The following is a 19,925-nucleotide window of genomic DNA, read 5'->3' as shown; positions in this document are numbered from 1 at the left end:
CAGTGGCGGCCTTAGGGGGTGGCGAGCAGGGCAATCGCCCGGGGCCTCGCTCTTGGAGGGGCCTCGCGCAACAACCAAGTAGAAAAAAGTTGATATTTAAAACTTTTTATTTTATCCTTGGCTATTAGTTATAACAATAAAATAAATTTAATTTATAGTACAGTATATATTAATATTAATAAGTGCCTACTATTTCAATTCACATACTTTGCACAAAGGACAAGGGCCTCGCAAAGTTCTGCCGCCCAGGGCCTCGCAAAGATCTGCCGCCCAGAGCCTCGCAATGGATAAGGCCGCCGCTGCCTTGAGGTATACTACTAACCTGCGAAGTCTCATCCCGAACTGAATTTCCGAGACCGTAAGGTCCCCTTATCAGCGTTGCCAGATCTGAAGGTTAAAAAGTAGCGTGGCTGTGCTCCAAAAGTAGCGGATTTGAACTGTTTGTAACCCAAACAATAAAAATAAATTATTTTGCAACTATGCACTTTTACTAATGAAATAAGTTTGTAATACACAATGTGTATGTATATATATATATATATATATATGGACATTCTGTGTATCTGCATCAATTTTCTCTAAATCAAAGCGAGTCATTTTTTTTAACTCTTTCCACCCTGTAGGCACTAAGAGGGCCTCTTTTTTGCAAGCCCATTATGGGTACGGCCCGGCCCACAATGGGGTGACTGGGTGGTAAGGGACGGGGCCCGACATATCCGGACGGACCCCCCTTAAAAATTCTGGGGGATTATTCGATCCCGGGTCCCCCAGAGCGGTAGGCTGCCACCTTGACCGCTTGGCCATCCGGCCGAGCGAGTCATTCATTTTTGAACTTAGAGACTTAGCGACTGCGGCTTTTGTTTTAGTTTTAAGGCCCCCTGCTTACATTGTATCAAAAACTGTTGTATCAAAATTTAATAACTTTTGGATCACTTATTGGGGGAGAAAATTGGCAATTCCAACAGGATAATGCCGCCATTCATGTATCAAAGTCAACTAAAAATTGGTAGTAGCGGTGCGAACTCAACAAATGTCTAACGTTGCCAGATCTAAAGTTATTAAAATGTAACAAGTTCGATACTCGTTTAATTCTTGTTTTAGTACTAAAAAGTACTAAAGAATTAAACAAGTATCGAACATGTTACGTTTCAGTAAAACTATCGTTCATTGCAAATAGAAATATTGAACAAACAAAACTTTAAGTAAAATAAAAAATATAAAAACATGGCCGACGGTAATACATTTAATTTCATTACACTTAATTGTATAAATAAAGTTGCAACGTTTAACAAAGACACCGTCTGTCCGCATTTCCAGTGACTGAACGTCTTTCTTTACTCTGGAGTAGGTGCAGAATATTTTCAGGACCCAAAATTTTCCCGAAAATTATTGCATACTAAATAGATTTGTCAGATGTCACGGATTTTTCCGACTGCCATGTAGTTATAGGAAATGTTTCTACAATGAGCTATCCTTTTCTTTTTTCACATTTTAAATATAATTCCGTCATTGGCAAAGTAAAAATACACATCTTGCATGTTCCGGAATTAAAGCGCCCCAGTATTTTTCGAAAACAACTCATTTTGTCCAAGATTTTATCCCCAAGGCAACCTTAACACTAGCAGACAAAATAGAACAATTTACGAACGAATTAATTATTATTACTACGTAGTTTGAAAAATTCAAATTAAATCATACAAATAAATAGATAGGATTAATGTATAATTTGCTGCTCAACACTAAACTGATAAATCAACGTAAAATGCTTTTTAATTAAAAGAACGCTTTAATTTAATCATGTGCTGTCATTATAGGATATCATAATACAATTTTAAACTTGATGTAACAAATTGATTAATAGAAATAAAATTGAAGTCACCACCGTTGCCTTGAACGACTTATTTTTAGCAAGAGACACTAATTAACGGACTTTTTGACGTCCAAAACAAATCTTGTCTGCAGAAAATGCTATTTCCATAGTTACTGTCACGAAATTTCACTAGATCTGATGATTTAGTGAAAACTTTAGGAAAAAGCCATGTTTTGGTGATTTTTAAAAAATTCCTTTCACTTTAGACAGTTGGGAAAAATATTTATTACATCACACGTTTATCTAATAGTTTACATTACTACGAGATCTCGAAAATCGCATTTGGTACTGTTCAGTAGGGGTGCAGAAAGGAAAATCAATCTACATAATAGATAATTTTTTATAATACTATATTTAGTAGGCCTGTGCGAATATTTGGAAACTTCAATTTTATTATTCGAAAAAGTTCGAACTTTTTATTTTTTTTTCTTTGTTGTATGTAACTCAGTGCTAGAGAAGTTTACTTACCGAAATTCAGGATCGGCGTTGTCTGGTCGTGTGTTTATGGTGTGAAAACTGAAGGAATTAAATTATATCAGACCGTAAACCATATAGCACGAGTCAATTTACCTTAATAATCACAAATATACATATCATTGCGAACTTTTAGTTTTTTGAAAAAATGATGTACCCAAGAACTTAATTCTTCAGGTTTAAATGGCATTCAACTGCTACGTAGTGCATGGTGGTAGCAGTTGAATACCATTTAAATCTAGGATTTTCATTCTGGGAGTGTGGAGGTGGAGTGGAATATTATTTTAGTGCGATGGATGTTATCTGCATATTTTATCATCAAATTAAATAATTTTAAAAATTTAGCGATTATTTTCAATAAGACTGTTTTTATTGTAGAACGTTCAAAAATAAATTAGATCGAAATTGTATAGTTAGAATTATTTTTCTTTTCAATTAAAGTAATTGTAATCATTAACTGGAGTATATTTTCTCAAATTATTCTAAAAACAATTAAAAGAAAATAAAATCATTTATCTATCTTTAGAAATTTTAATAAAGGTAATTTATAACAATTAAGAAAAATTGCCAATTAGTGTGTTCATATTTGGAATGAACACACAAAATGGTGTACATATGAACTGAATTCAAAAATACTTATAAAAAATATAATACTATTAATTCAATGAATTTGCATTTAAAATGGCAACACTACTTTTATCATAGGTGATTTAATTTCATATACAGGCTCGTGATACTGACTCAATTTATTACCGTTATTTCAGTTACTCAGCAATAGGAAAAAGCAACATGATATTTCGCCTATAACTAGTTTGCAGTAGCAACAGGTCATGTTGCAAATATCAATGATGAAATCTAAATTTCGCAATTGCTAACTAATCGATTTTTAAATTTATTTTAAATTAGGAATGACTTCAGTTAATAAAAATACAACTTTTGATGATTGTTTTTAATTTATGATAACAATTTATTACTTATTTTCGAAATAAAAACTGCAAATTATTAATGATATAATAACACACCTGATAGAAAAATTATATAAATAAAAACAAAACAAAAATTAAGTATATATATATATATATATTAAAACTTAATTTTTGTTTTTATTTATTTATTTATATATATACTGTATATAAATTAAATTGTTTTTAATTCGTAAATGGCAAATGTTATATAATCGTTTTAACTGTTTACAATAAGATAAACGACTTATCTCCGTTTTATCCTGTACTAGAAACTACAGATTAAGTGTATTAATTGGGAGTCGAAACCGAAACCAGAACCAGATTAGAAATAGCCAATCGTATTAGAAAGGGATTTTTCCCTTCTGCTATAAACAGATAATCGTACTACTGTTTGTTTTCAAACACAAGTTTTTTCATCAAATGTTTTCGTTTGAAAAGTGTCATTTTTTAATTTTTCGGTAATTTTTTTCCATTTTATAATTGCAGAAGTTTTCATTTAAACTTGCAAAGCTGGGTATTATATTAGATTGTCTAAAAACATCCATTGGAAGAAATTGCACGGAAAAAAAAGTAGTAGAAAATGTAAGTCTGTTTATAAAATTATAACAGTTTTTGAATGTAATTGTTACTATGAAAGCAAATTAGTTAATTCTAATAAATTTCAAGTTTAAAGTTATACAGTGTGATGAAAAATTAAAAATATGAAATTATTTGAAAACAAATTTAATAGTTTATTTTTTCCTGTTGCTGCTAAAAGTTTCCTTTCTTTTTTCCATAGGTCTATTGCATCTTTGCATTTTTATTCATGAAGCTAGTTTTAGTTTACATCTTTATTGAGATATCTTACAACATAATAAGTGATCCTATTTGTGCTCTTTTATAGATGCTAGTGATGAAAAACTATATTTCAAAACAAATGACAAATGATGTTCCAAAAAGTTTGTAAAAGACTTCATGAAAAAGTATAAAATCATTTATTTTTGGTTTTTATATTATGAGCAAAATATAATTATGTAAGTTAAACCCTAGCATAGATTTTTTACCAGCTTGTGTATGCACAAAGTTTAGCATAAGAATTGGAATAAAAATGGTTTAGCATAAAAATTAATCCAATCTGAAGATTGTAAGCTTCTGCAAACAAATCCATAGGAATGGGTCTGGCTGGACCAATTTTTACTACCAACATTAATTAATACAATTCTAATTTTAAATCATCCACTGACATGTAACACTATCAGATACAGACCAATAGACCAAATTTATAGAGGAAAAGAAGTATTGTTCCCCCTACCCAAAAAGATATATACAGTTGAACCCATCTATCTCAAATTTCATGGGAATGAGAAAAAAAATTTGAGATGAACAGGTTTCAAGATATAGAGGTTCCTAGACAGTAAACAGTAATATGTTTGATTGGGAGTATGGTATTTTATTAAGACAATAGTGAGTACAGTACTGTACATACTTGTATTAGGCATTAATAAAATATTTTTGATATACCTTAACCAAGGCCACTTGATCGCTTCGCTAGTAAGGCCATCCGCCAACTATCTCTCTCTATGGAACCGAGCGTATAGACGCTAGTTAATATTTTCTCCGCTTGTGGCGCTGACGATCGGTGACATCCATCGTCAGCGATTCAGGTGGAGAGTATAGAGGAGTTTGGAGACGTCGCTGCATTTAAATATTTTTCTCATTAAAGCAGGTTGAAAACTTTCGACAATCAAGAAATGAGCTGCTGCAAACGATGTTCCCTAGTTTGTGAAAAAAGCGAAATAATAATAACAGTATTTTTCACTTTATTTTCATAAGACGTTTTTAGGAAGAAATAATAACTGAGTATTATTGGCATGGAAAATACAAACTTTTTCACATTAATACTATTTAATCATCTCTTTTCGATTCTTAAAGATACCAGTAGTTAATCGTTAATGTAAATTTTTTTTTTACTCGAAAAGTATGCAAAATTAGCAAAACTAGGTTACCTACAGTATGCACTGTCTACTATAAAAATTTTCACATTTTCGGACCATATATGATAATTATTAAAATGTTGTGTATTAAATCTGTTATAAAATTATTACTTTTGTTAATCAAGACTGTAAGAATAAATACCGATATAACCTTTCGAAAAAATTTGCTTATTTTTTTGCAAAAATAAGCAAAGTTTTTAGTTAGTAAAAAAATTTCGAAAAATATGCACGGAAATATGTGATATTGAAGTTACCTTCAATATCACCATATTTACGAACTTATTATAATTAATATTGGAGAAGTACACAGAAATGTGAACAAAAGCAACATATATTGTTTTAAAGTTGAAATTAAAAGTATAACTATGGTAAAAGTAACATTGCTTCAGTTTACATCTCTAATATAAATAAAATTCTTTATAGAAAAAGCAAAAGCTTATTACATAAGAAAAATTAATTTATTGAATAAAGTGTACACTGTTTTTGACTGAATTTTACAGTTTGTAAAATTCAGTCAAAGACCAGAAATGTACTTAGCTTCCTCCTCATCAGAAATTTACAATATGAATTAGACAACATTAGACTTTTAATATTTTTCTAGAAATGGGCTTATGATGCAGTCTGAGAACTTTTTCCACAGTTTGACCACACAATGAATGTATTTATATCTATATACCAAGCTGCTGTTGAAGAGAAATCCCGTCAACCGTATATAACTCACGAATAAGTATAACTAAATACAACTATAACTATATGTAATTATCACAATTTCATAAAATAGCTATACTCGCACACAAAAGTACAAAACGACCAATTTACTCAACAGACGATTCTCACCGATAACTAGCGCCAAAATCTTTCGCAGCGGCAAAAAATGGAAACAGTGTGAATACGGCAATTTTCCTTACGGCGGACGGCCTTACTAGCGAAGCGATCAAGTGGCCTTGCCTTAACAAATAGTTTGTCAATAGTTTAACCAATAAGACACAAGCCAAACTTGTAGCCAATCAGAGAAAAGCATCATTAATTTCAGCTATATACTGAAATGCAAGAGTTGTTTTTTAACTGTAATTTATGCTATCAAAATGTAGTCATTGGAGTTTTGAATTTGTAATTTACACTTCAGTCCATAATTTAAAATATAGAGATTTTGGGAAAAAATTATTTGAAATAAACATGGAAAATACATTGAATTTAGACTGAAAATACAGGGAAAAAAATTAATTTTGAGATAAAGAGGTTTTCGAGATAAACATGGTTGAAATAGACAGGTTCAACTGTATTTCTATCCAGGGAGTTTTAGAAAAGTTGAAATAAATAGGTAAATATTAGAAGTGAAATCTTTATAAAGAAACTTAAAGAAACCATGATTGTAATCATGGCAGTCACTCTCAATTTTTTTGTGTTGGATCACTTTTTCTCTTTTCCTTTCTTTGCTATATAGACGCCGTAGTTTTATATTTTCACTTATATCTTCAAGTGCATCAACTGCTCTTTTCCTTTGCAAAATCTTCCATAGTAAAATATAAATTGACATCATGATGTATTCAAATGATACAAAATGGTAGGAATAGATTTGAATAGACTTGTTAATAGAACATTTGTAATTATTTAATTTTAATTACCTTAAATTGCCTCAAACACTATTTCAAGCAGATAGCTTCTTCAGGATACAAATGTTTTTGGTCCCTTGTTATAGTCCTCTTCAGGTATAAGGACAAGTTTGATTGAATTCAAAAGATAGATTAAATTTTCCAGGTGAGAGACAGTTCAGTTTCTATGCATTCAAAAAATTTTTTAAAAAGCTGACAGCCAATAACATTTAGGTTCAGCATGTTAAAAATTCAATTCCAATTCAAAAGATATGAAAATATTTCAAATAATACAAATTCAAGGTTTTTGCACAAAAGTTTGTGCACAACTACTTATATAGCATACACTGAGTGGCCAAATTATTAGAGACATGTCATACTAATAACAAGTTGGTTCTCCTCTAGCTTTGATCACAGCTGAAATTCTACTAGACAGATTCTACAATGTCTTGGAATTGTGCAGAAATAGTGACCTATGCTGACATAATACAGTAGTCCTAAAAACTTGTCACTTGATAACCTGGCAATCCGGATAACTCAGCCACACCCTGGCAGGGCAAAAAAACCCTAGTTAATTTTCATTATAGACAGCTTTATGCCTCATAAAGTATTTTTCTGAGGTCTGTCTTATCAGGTAAATTACTGTACACTGTGTATTCATTAATTTTCATTTTCATGTAGTTTTACTACATGAAAATGAAAATTATATGCCTTCATAAAGTACGTACTTTTCCTTTGTTTAAGGGTATTTGGGCAGTTTATTCTCTGTTGTATTCTCAAGCAAACAATACATACAAGTACAGTACTGTGAGAGTATAAAACGTGAGAATGAATTGACACGTTGAACTTAAGTGATTTCTACGAAGGGAGAATTTAGAACAAGCGTGCTTGATGGAGCAGACGCTTGGCAGGGGAAATCCACTAAACTCAATAGGGACTAGACAAAGACAACTATCCCGGTTTACAAAATAACCCTTTAATTTTGTCTGGGAGCATACAGTACTAAAATAATAATAATTATCATCTGCACATCGGATTTAACTAAATATCACGTACCTTAGAAAAAAGCCTTTAACCGATGCAAAATAAAAATTTAATAGTACAAACGTTTTCAGACCCCTCCTGGGTCCATCTTCAGGCAAAAATCGTTTGAAGATTTACTAAGTACGAAAAATATTCGTTTAGAACGATTTTTAAAACCGAAAAGATAGAACGGAATCACGTGATCTATCTCTGAACGTCGTGTCTTCTACGTCATACCTTCTACGTCATATTGACAGATATTTAAATATTTTCCATCGTTTTTAAAGATTTTATGAATAACTTTGTTGTTAAGACCACAAAACATATCACATAATTTTAGATAACCCATTTACTTCCTTTCTTTTAGGATTACGACGCACTTAAACCTCCTGTTGTAATAGGGCCTGCCATGCCAAAGAAAGAGAGATTTCATCTCTGGAATTGATCGGTGATGTAGTGTTGTATGCCTTGCATAATTCTATCTGCTCCAACCATTTGAGATGGTCTAAATATGAGGTGGTGGTGATTAATTTATATCCAGGCAGACTCATGTGACCCTGTCCAATACAAGATGGTTCAGGGCTCTAGTTAAAAGGGCTCACTCACACTCTTCTACTCAAGAGGCCTTAGAACAGGAAATACAATACCTATACGAAGTGGCCAAACAGCGTGGATACCATAACATCATACAAAAAATGTCACAATGGTTTGGAGAAACAATGTCTCCTTCTAAAAGAATTAATTCAATAGATGCTAACCAAAAGGAGGATAAATCGAGGGTGTCAGTTACTTACAATCCACTGTTGAAATCAATACATAATAGAATCGCACGGCAGAAAGGTATCTCCCTAACCTTCAGAAGATGCCCAACCATATTTGGTATTCTACGTAATGGAAAAGACAAATCTAAGGAAGAAAGAATGCCGGGGGTATATAAAGTGCCACTTAGGGACCATCATTTTGGGAAGGACTTAATTTACATAGACTCAACAAAACGAGCTGTTGGGATCAGATTGAAAGAACATATGCGTGACATCCAGCAAAATAAATGTACCACTTCCTTATCAACTTACGCGTCTGATCCAGAAGTAACTGCGGACTTTTCAAATGCTAAATTAATCACCACTACCTCATATTTAGACCATCTCAAATGGTTGGAGCAGATAGAATTATGCAAGGCATACAACACTACATCACCGATCAATTCCAGAGATGAAATCTCTCTTTCTTTGGCATGGCAGGCCCTATTACAACAGGAGGTTTAAGTGCGTCGTAATCCTAAAAGAAAGGAAGTAAATGGGTTATCTAAAATTATGTGATATGTTTTGTGGTCTTAACAACAAAGTTATTCTTAAAATCTTTAAAAACGATGGAAAATATTTAAATATCTGTCAATATGACGTAGAAGACACGACGTTCAGAGATAGATCACATGATTCCGTTCTATCTTTTCGGTTTTAAAAATCGTTCTAAACAAATATTTTTCGTACTTCGTAAATCTTCAAACGATTTTTGCCTGAAGATGGACCCAGGAGGAGTCTGAAAACGTTTGTACTATTAAATTTTTATTTCGCATCAGTTAAAGGTTTTTTCTAAGGTACGTGATATTTACAGTACTAAAAGATTAAGACACAGGAACTTACGGAGCCCAACAATCTAGTATACTGGATATCGTTAACATCAAATATCCCGACAATATACTGCTCAAAACTCCCGAAACATGAAGACAAAACATACCGACAAAATGGGTTTGAGGTAAATCTCTTCCTTTTCTTCCCTCTAGGCAGAAAACAGTTTGACAAATTCCGTCAATCTCCACACTGATTTGGTTGCACAGTCTTTACTTTTCCATCCAATTTTACCACCACCACTACTTTGCTTCTTCCCCTCCTCTCCTTACTTCTGTTCTGACTTCTCCTCGAGACACACCCTCCAATAAAACATTCACCCTCAGTTACACACCCCGGGATTACACAACTCCTCTCTACTGAGTCAGACCCACCATGTGGCAAAGGGGGGACAAGAAAAGACATAAGGCACAGTACAGTATTTTCTGAGGAAACACTCATACTTATTCTTTTTTAATCCCATTCCTGGCATTTTCACAAACTCAGCCACCTGTCAGTCCACATTAGGCCGCGTTTTCGGGACTCTACTGTAGTAGCTCTTAGTTGGTTCGAATTGGATTATGATATTTCTAAGCTTTAAATGGATCTTTTCATCTTGTTCCACAAATGCTTGATCAAGTGACTGAGCCACAAATGAGGCAAATGGAACTCAGTCATGTTCTTTGCACTAATCTGAGACCAATTGAGCATGGCAACAAGTGCAATATCCTATAGAAAGTGTCCCTCTGTGTCAGGGAACACTGTAGCCAGACTTCCACTGAAGCACAACCCCTTCATCCCTTCCAGTGTAGATGTCATTTACAAACATCCCCTTATAGAATTGAGTTCTTTCTCAAAAATTTCATGACCATCAGGTACAAGGATTGCCTCTTCTATGCCTAACAAGTGCAAAGACTGTCTTCCAGCTCTGCCTCAATTTTGTCGCAATATGACAAAGTCACATGAAGTCTCAAATTTTAATTTTATGTAAATTAATGGGCAGTTTCAATGGAAGTTGACTATAGGGAGGATAAAACTACAACTCTAGCAATAGCCTACAAGTAAAGGTCTGCTGTGTGGACTTCATCATTTGTGGAATTATTTTTGTTAATTAAGAATAGTTTTAAAGCTCTTTAAAATATTTATTTTAACAATAACTTCCTAGACATAATTCCTAGTACAAAAAAGAGGCTTAGTTTAAATGCAGAGATGTTCCATAAAATTGATACAATCGGTATATATATAAAATGTAAATTCCCTTAGAAACTGAATGTATTTACCATGAAAAGTCTAAAAACCCCTAAATCCAGTATTGAATAAACAACTTATTGACAGAACTAACGTTTTCAATCTTTTTTTAATGTTATCTTCAGGTTCTAAAGATGGAATACAAATCAAACCGAAAATCAAATTCAAAAGTATTCATCTGATACGTAATGTCACATATGCAAGAGCTGAACAAATAGTTAATTAATACAATAATTAAATTAATTACTACAAAATAATACAAATCAAGAATTGATTACAAAAAGGAACAAAACTGTAAACGTAAATGAATAAAACAGTGCAGTACAAATGGAAGATTATTATTTCAGTTCAAATAATGCTACCAGGCATGCAACATTGATGCTGTATCCCCACTGTTTGATAGCTTTCCTCTTAGTAATAGCTTTATATAAGTACAGTATCTCCAAATATCTAAGATGTGATGGAACTGTGGCTTGGTGGATAAGATGATTTTATTAAAAAATATTTCTATGTCTCTGTCCAAAGTAAATGAAGCCAAGACAAATGCTTTGTAATAGAGTCTTGGTGTTCTTTGGTTTTAGTGGCACCAATATATTCATTAGATGTCAGTTAGATGGGAATTATGCATAATATGTAATAAACTTGTCACACTCCAAAAGGATCCAACGATATCACTCTATATTCACCATTCATCCCTTGTGGGTTAACAAACATCAAGAAGTTCTCACCTCTGAGCATATTGGTCTGTATAATATTTAACATATGAGAAATTTGTTGAATGTACTTTGGTTTTGGTCACTTTCTCCTTCTCCTGTTAGCCATTGCTGAAGCACAGCACTGTTCCAAAAAAGAACCTGATCTTTTCTATATATGTATATTCTAGTGGTGTGCAATACTTGGAATAAAGATAAAGAGTCCTTTTGTTCTTTGATGGTTAAGTTCATTGAGAAGCCCAAAAAAAAAAGCCATATTAATTTTCTCATTCTTATATTGTGATGTGAAGTGCGAATAGAGTTACAAGATACAACTATATATAAGAAATATCTTTATTTCGCATGAATTCAGACAGGTTTTTAGGATGCCAACTATTCTCTGTCCCAGTACAAAAGTATAATACAAGCCGTACTACAATTTTTATCAAATTGTTATCACTTCTATTTTCATGACACAATAAATTCCCATCTTCAATAATTTTGCAATACATATATTAGTTGTGTAGTGCTCCACGACTAGAAATATAGTTCTCTGCATAAGGTATTTCCATATCATGGCTGTGATTGGCTGCGCAAATTGCCCCTTGGGTAAAGGAAGAACCCAGATGGAGGGAGTATTTAAAAAGGGGCACATTTACATGGAAGGCACATTTCCTTTTTTTGTTTTTCTGTCTTGGTTTGTTCGATGTCATCCTGAGATTAGGAGCGGTGATACTACTAAAGGAAGATTCGATACAGAAAAAACATTAAGGACAGTTCTGAGAATAGGAAGTAAGAAAAGAAGGACTGTGTATAGGAACAAAAGGATCGTAAATTGTAAAGAGGTACGATAGAAATACGGCAATTGTATATGTTATCTTGTAACCAATTGTATAAATTTGTTCTCTATCTTTCATGGTAGACAAGTTTGTCATCAGGTAAAATATATTGTTAATTAAATTAATAGTGTCAGTCCGAATTGGTGTTTTCTTATTGTGAAAGTCCTCAGTGCAATTCATTATCTTTATACTAAGATATACTTCGGTATATCATAGACAGTACAGTTGTAAGCACATAATTATGTGCTTACAACTAACTACAACTAATTACAATTAAGTGAGGGAGAATTTAAGAATCAGAAACCAATGATGGATAGAGGAAAGTGGGTACCCAAATACTGATGATGATCTTGGGGTGGTGGATTTCCAGAATGCTTGCTCTCTTGGAGTTGCTTGATAGTTCTTATTCCTTCTCAGTTTATTTTGATGGAAATCTTGGAGCTCAATAATCTTTCTCAATTGAATTTTTTTTGATTCTTTCATTCGACTTCTTCTTTGCTACGCGCTGCTGAAACGCACTAGAGAATTCACTCCTTCCATCCTACCTTGTCGGAGTCCCAGCCATTGTTCATACACATTGCCCTCAGGGCCACATTCCTCTCTTTTGTTCCAAGGGATTAGTCACCACCACCCAAGAAGAAAGAGTTGAGAAGGAAATTTCTAGAAGGGACAAACAATAGACAAAGGAAACAAAGGAAAGTATAGAAATTAAAATAAAATATATATATACTATAGCATACAGCCACAATATCTTTGTAGTTGTCACTTTTTCCTTTCCATCAATCAAGGTGTGTCCTGCATGATGGCATGGCTAGACTTATTTGGATGCACACCTGACAGAACAAGACCATTAGCACCTCCAGCAGTAAGTATGCAAGAGATGTTACAAAAACACAGGGTGAGAATAACACAATACATGTTACAAATATGGAATGGAAGTACAGTCAACCCCCCTATAACACTGTTGATTTTTCCGTTTTATATGAATTCCATGTTGTACTCTGTGAATGATAATGGGTATGTTCATAAAGTTGAATGAGTTAAACGAATTAAACGAGAATGACATCATCGTTATTTTTATTTCGTTAAATTTTTTGAATGATTTGTTTATAACTAAATGGATGTTTCTAAAATCGAAGGTATGAATGTTGCTAGTGCCCCTTATCTGAAATATTTTTCTTAGATTGCTTTGGGTGGACAGTTATTTCAATCATTTCACCTTTTAATTCACAATTTAAACACTCAACTAGATTTAGAAACATTGATATCATCAGGCATCATTTTCTTAACAAAGTAAACTAACTCTTTCCTTCATGAACTTCTTTAGAGTTTCATTTGAAAACATCATCACTGCAGAGCATGCGCACTGAACGAGATTACTACTTTTTGAATGATTCATTACTAATGCGTTTAACTTGTTTGACTTTACGAACATACCCAATATTGCCTGAAGAGGACAGTTATGTAATTTTGAAATTAATTGCATAAATAAACATTTTCCATAATACTGATAGGCAACTGTGTTGTTAATTTTGTAACAGACCATTATAAGTAACAGTTCTAAATGGCTTTTTTTCTGTAGGGTTGAACATAGTAGTGTTACCACCCGTCCAGTTTTCACCTGGACAGTCCGGGAATTGACTCACTGTCCGGGTGAACTATTAATTTTGTGCAGGAATATCATGCACAACCTGTCGACCCCCTTTTTTTTTTCTTGTACAATTCATATTTGTACACGTCTCCAATATCTAATAGAGCTAAGTCATCTGTAGTTGTTTTTTCTTAATTTAGTTACTTACGTTACTCCTACCCAAGTCTCCCTAGTCCCTAACTGTAACTGATTTAGAACCAGCATGCACTGTACGTTATTCTTTGCATTGCAAAATGACATTGTGTATGCGTCAGGAACTCTGTTTGAACAAACCTCACCTGCCGTCTAGGTCAGTGATTTTGAAAAAATGGCAACATTAGAACATAGTCTGATTCAAAAAACATTGTATTAAGACTATGATAAAGCTGGGCTGGTAGCTATGTGCTTTGGCACGGATATATGTGCTATGGATAAATGCATTGTATCTCACTTTGTGTAAGATGTGCATTAGAACAGTAGGAATATGCTGTCCAGACCAGGACAGAAAAGGCTGCTGACTTGTATTTAGGTGAGTCATGAGACATAGATGGGATTGTACAAAGCTTTACAATATATGCCTGTAGTGAAATTACAGTTGTGTAAAGTGATGAGAATGTCCAAAAAATGTACTTTGTAGTCACTACATTGCTCCAAACATAAGGTCAATCCTTATAAATTGTTACTGATGATGATAAAGTGTGGATGGGCAGTTCACAAGTCCAAATAATCAAAATATCCACATATCTGGAATAGATAAAATTCTGAAAGTACAGTAACATAGTCTGCTCCAGATGCTAAACTACAAGTTCACATAATGAGCCAGAGATGAGATTACCCATAGATATGCTCCTAGATTAGAGATAAAAAGAGCCTTCAAAGTTGAAAAAGGAAGAGTGACATTAAATCAAACAACTCTAAGATAGATGAATGATACTTGTATGAATGCTCAATGTTTGCTATAAGAATGGTAATTTTCCTGAGTGCTAAATGCTTCCAAACCATCATATTAGTCTTTTTCTTAAATAATACTGAATCCCAGTGGCGTGTCATCCATGGAAGCTGTGAAAGTGTCGCTTCCCTTGTATTTTCTAAAATATAAATACATATTGTGCAATTATTTTCATATTTTAATGTACTTTGAATTAATTAAAATTAATATTTTATTATAACCACGTTATGTATCTTATTACAAATTTCTTATACTACGTGTTGAAAAAATGATAAGATTGCTATTATGATTCAAATATAAATTCGTACATTATATTCCCAATGGAAGTATTGTATTGTCGAATACAGGACAGCTTCCATGGCGAAAATATGTGAATGGTATAAAGCAGCCAGTTTACAGGCATTCACACATGTGCTTTACAAAGCACCAACCTCATGCAGTTTAGCTGGTGAATGCTACACACCAAAATATCATATAATGCTTCCAATGATTCAATTCAGGGCAAGCACAGCTTCCTTATCATCAGATGTCACTGCATGCCACTGCTGAATCCATTCAATCATCCGGATAGTCAAAGTTAGTAGTATGATGGTTTGGGGACAGAGATAGAGCATTAGGATAGGTGGATTTATATAGATAGGTTTGTTGTTGTGTAATGCTCTTAACTACTGTTTTTGGAAATCTTCAAACAAGTCCTTTGAATGTCAAATGTTAATACCAGGGTCATGCCATGCTATGATACAGAGAGGCAGCACCATAAGGGGGTGGCATTTCGAAGACCTGCATCATGCTGAGAAAATCTACCACATGGCCCTGGTTAATACTTTTATTTGTTGTTTGCTTTGTACTGTACAGTGATACCACGAACTTATGCGATAGGTGGGACCGAGCAATAACCGCGTAAGTCAAATTCGCGTAAGTCGGGGTATAATTTCGCAATTTGTGTAAAATCCAAATCGAATGTATGTAAGCTAATAAATGTTCTCGTTAATCTTATCTTGTCTTTTGATTCGTTCACAGTTACAAGAAATCACCATATAGAGTCTCTCAAGTCTCCGTAGATATAACAAACACAGAAATAAATAACACAAAATAAATTGTAGCTATGTGTCGATTCTGCACAACACGTCCGAACATGTAAGCTGAACAAAAGTGTGGGGGGAGTGAGTAATCGAGAGTTATGTGGCGCTCAAACAAAAGACGAATAGACGAGATTTGAAATTTGCGTAACTCCAAGTTTGCATAAGTCAGGGTAGCATAAGTCGAGGTATTACTGTAATTTAATTTACTGGCATTTCTAACTTCAATTATATGCTAGATGAATTACTGTTAATAATAATGATTAATAAGTCTTCAGGTCATACATTTTTTTAGTTGTTTTAACATGTCTTTTTAATGTCAGAGCCAATAAAACCAGAATATCTCATAATTGTAATTTTATTTACTTATCTTGTTTAATGATACCATTTGGAGTATAGGCAAGCCCTAAAGTGATAGCACTAAGCAGATTCTACTGGATTTTAACTTTCAATAAAACAGTAACATGATATCATTGAAATATTTTATTATTTTATTTTTTCAATAATTATTTATTTATATGCTAATATTTGTTATAATAAATTTACTATTTAATTTAGAATTAATATTCAATATATTTTAAAACAGGAAATTAAGTCTATTGCTCATTGGATTGGATTCAATAACACAACTTTACAATATGTCAATCATGCTGTTGTAGAAATAAATGGAAATATATACTCTTTTGGTGGTTACAATGTTACTACTACTTTAGGTGAAATTCAGATTGAAGTTCACATATTAATAACAGGTGATTATTATTTGATTAACATCAAAATTTTACATATAAATGGAAATATGCAGTAATATTTATAATATTAGATATAATAAAATCATTATTTAATAATCGAATATGTAAGCACTAAGTTTTCACTCTATGGAGGTTCTATATTGTATACAAAATAAAAGGTCTGTATGAATCCAAAAGGAAGGGAACCACATTTGTTAACAAATGGAATGTTCTATTTAAGTATATATTAATTAAATATATTTTAAATTAATTTAAACATTAATTGTAATGTTTTTAATGAAAACCAATTGTACTTTATATTCCTGTAACCCACAATTTGTAACATACATGGCTGAAGAGAAACAGATAGACTGTCTGAAATGCATACTGTCATTGCAATAAACCAGTGTTCATCCATTTCTGTATGATTTCTTTGGCTGTGTAAACAGTGTGTGATAAGTCCTCTGTAGAACCAAAACTTAGTGCTAACATATTCAGTTATAGTAATATAAGGATAAAAAGCAAATCACTGATTTAAATCATTATTTATATTATGAAAATCTGAGGAGTTTTATTTATTTTTGACAGAATTGTTGATATGGAAGAGAATAGAATATAAAAGCAAATGGAGTGATAATGATATACCTTTACAATGCTATGGGCATACAGTTGTTGCTTATAAAAATAATGCCTATTTATGGGGTGGAAATGAAATAATGCATGATAATATTTATTGTTTCAATACAGGTGAGTGTATAATTTTGAAATAGAAATGTTAATTATAAATTTAATTAATGAATTAAAAATACTATTTTGGCATTTTATCCTACCAATCTTTTTCCAAATACTAATGCTATTGAATGCCAACGTGGTTGTGAGATCCAAATTTAAATCAAATTTCACCACTACACAAACTGTAGCAAAACTTTATTACACGTGGTCAGAGCGACCATGTCAAACATCTACATTCTCGGGTGATACACGGACAATACAATGAATTTCTACATCTACATCAAGACATGCGGCAAAATACGACACTACATCTAGACATGCGGCAAAATATCTCGAAAAGATGGAAATCCACAGGGCGCAGAAGAGCACGCAGTGTATCAACTATAGGGATGCTGACGGGCTTTCGTCTGCTTGGAAATCTTTTTGCAACGAATTGGCATAGATCTATAAAAAAAGGCTTAATCGGACTTAGGATGATCTTTGATAGATATTTTATTTTTATTTATTTTTATTATTATTTATTAAATACATTTTCGTTTATAACATGTTACCTTTTAATTTTTTACATTAACCATTTATTTGAAATTTGATTGCATAATTTTTTGAATTTCCCGTTTCGAATTGGAGAAATAACTGATGATGAACGCTTAATGTGTTTGAAAACGTTTTTATGTTATTAAAGAATTATGCTGGATAGTTGAATGGTTTTTTATTTTTAAGTTGAATTCTCCAGTAAGCAAGTAAACAATTATTTATAGAATAAAGGGGTTGGTTAGTAGAGGAGACAAGAAAACAATATGATAGAATATTGCAACATGCAAGTCATGTAATACTTAGTACTAACGTTTATTTGGTAGTTAAATACATGCTAACTAAAAGATATTTCTCTATGGTCAATATTTCTATTTTTTCATAAGAAAGTAAAACATGGCCTATTTGACAAGCGGAATGAAGGTGTAAGACTGATTAGCAGTGTTATATGAGGTTCTGGACAGGTCCAAACTGTCACTAAAATTTGCATCAAAATGTTTTAAAGAAGAGAAAAAATGAAGCTAGACATAGAATTTTTTGTTCAAGAACACGACATGAACTTTGTAAACAACAAAGGAATGTAAGTCCTAAGACTAAGATTGATCATTTCCAGTTAGGAGGTCGATTTAAACTTCGAGTTTGACCTCTCCTGCAATCCAAGTTGGGCTCCCATTACACCTAGTAACAAGAGATTGACCAGTCAGAGAGTGAGGATGAGGGAAAGCAACCAATCGGAATGGGCGATTGAGGACAGAAATCTATAAAACTCCAGCTTTCAAGAACAACGATGCACAGGCTGACCATGTGAGCAGTAGCAGAACAGAACACACAGTTCTCTTTACTTGTGTCAAGCCATCAAACCTGTGATGCCCATTATCCCAAGTGAAATCGTCATCACTCCATCCTCTACACAGTACTCCAAGAGCACGACTTGTGTCCAAACACCTCTCGCCGAACACCACCCCGCTGCTGCCTCGGCTGCCTACGGACTCACTCCTTCAGAAAGGGGCGATCAACTTGTTAAAGGATTATTAGGATGAACTTTGTTTCTTGAAAGAAAAGGACTAGTCATTGGCTTGTGTAAGCAAACCTTTAATTCCAAATAAACAGTTTCATGTAAAGGTGCTTGTTTCTGTGTCTCCATCACCACCACCCATATGCAAGTGGAACCTTTGCTGTTCTGATATGGAATTAATCCCTTTTGGCCCCCTCATAGATATCATTGCTTTACAACAAAATCCTGTATAACCTGTATGACATAATTTTTTGACATACAGGTAGCAAAAAAGTAATTGTTTCTTATAATAAAAATGAATAGAACATATTCTATGCATAAACAAAAAAATTTATTCTAAACACAAAACAACACATTATTATTAAAAGCTCACACTTTATGAAGGGTGCTCATTGAGGCAATCTATTTGCATTTATCATGTATGGTTTGAATGTCATTTGGTTTTATGTTACTCAAATCCATTCAAATATACATAAGCATTTGTGTGTGTGTTGTGTAATATGTATTGTATTGGAAATGTTAAAATGTAAAATATTAGTGAGTCCGCCAGTGGCGATCTTTGCTGATGCATCACGGGAACGGTACCTGAGCGCTCACTTTGGTTGTAACCCCGAGACAATAAACATAACATGGCGCAGTTGACAAACGTTTAGAGAAAGACGAAAGACTCTCCCGTACTGGATTCAACATGTCCACGTTTCAAAATCTTCCTCCTCCAAAATCGATGTTGGTAGAAGGTGACTTAGGAGCAAATTCGAAGAAATTTAAGAAAAGTTACCTACTTTATTCGACAGCGACTGAACTCACGACGAAGAACAATGAAACTCAAGCTGCCATCTTGCTCCATTGTTTGGGAGAAGAAGCACTAGAAATTAATCAACCACAAACCTTTACGGTGCGAAATTAAATACAAAAATCCGGTTAAAAAGTTCCCACAAACGTTTTCGAACCCACTTAGGTTCTTCTTCAGGTGAAAAA

The 19,925-nt window shown here is 33.1% G+C and overlaps 1 protein-coding gene across 5 annotated transcripts; it reads left to right on the top strand.

Moving 5' to 3' along the window:
• Window positions 1–3,481: 3,481 nt before the first annotated feature.
• On the top strand, window positions 3,482–17,847 carry LOC111619836 (kelch domain-containing protein 3-like). Of its 5 annotated transcripts, none has more exons than XM_023361654.1 (4): window positions 3,482–3,891; window positions 4,088–4,271; window positions 16,528–16,690; window positions 17,258–17,845. In XM_023361654.1, exons 2-4 carry the CDS (start codon window positions 4,233–4,235, stop codon window positions 17,437–17,439), a joined length of 384 nt encoding a protein of 127 aa, XP_023217422.1. In that variant the 5' UTR covers window positions 3,482–3,891; window positions 4,088–4,232; the 3' UTR covers window positions 17,440–17,845. The 5 variants fall into 5 exon arrangements, 3 of the variants coding, with proteins under 3 accessions (XP_023217422.1, XP_023217420.1, XP_023217421.1); XR_002755827.1 differs by lacking the exon at window positions 4,088–4,271 and having other exon boundaries at window positions 3,484–3,690; window positions 3,796–3,891; window positions 17,258–17,348; XR_002755826.1 differs by lacking the exon at window positions 4,088–4,271 and having other exon boundaries at window positions 3,492–3,891; window positions 17,258–17,348.
• The last annotated feature ends 2,078 nt before the right edge of the window (window positions 17,848–19,925 follow it).

This window comes from Centruroides sculpturatus, unplaced genomic scaffold (assembly GCF_000671375.1).
Source record: "Centruroides sculpturatus isolate CEXI.00-Female unplaced genomic scaffold, Cexi_2.0 scaffold138, whole genome shotgun sequence".
NCBI lineage: Eukaryota > Metazoa > Arthropoda > Arachnida > Scorpiones > Buthidae > Centruroides > Centruroides sculpturatus.
The sequence above is the reverse complement of the archived record's forward strand: the minus strand, read 5'-3'. Positions and strand labels throughout refer to the sequence as shown.

Coding starts and splice junctions, on each gene's coding strand:
- LOC111619836 (XM_023361652.1), top strand. CDS start 12,020: ATGGCTGTGATTGGCTGCGCAAATTGCCCCTTGGGTAAAGGAAGAACC. Junction 12,290..16,527: donor GGATCGTAAATTGTAAAGAG/GTACGATAGAAA, acceptor ATTTTAAAACAG/GAAATTAAGTCTATTGCTCA. Junction 16,691..17,257: donor AGTTCACATATTAATAACAG/GTGATTATTATT, acceptor TATTTTTGACAG/AATTGTTGATATGGAAGAGA.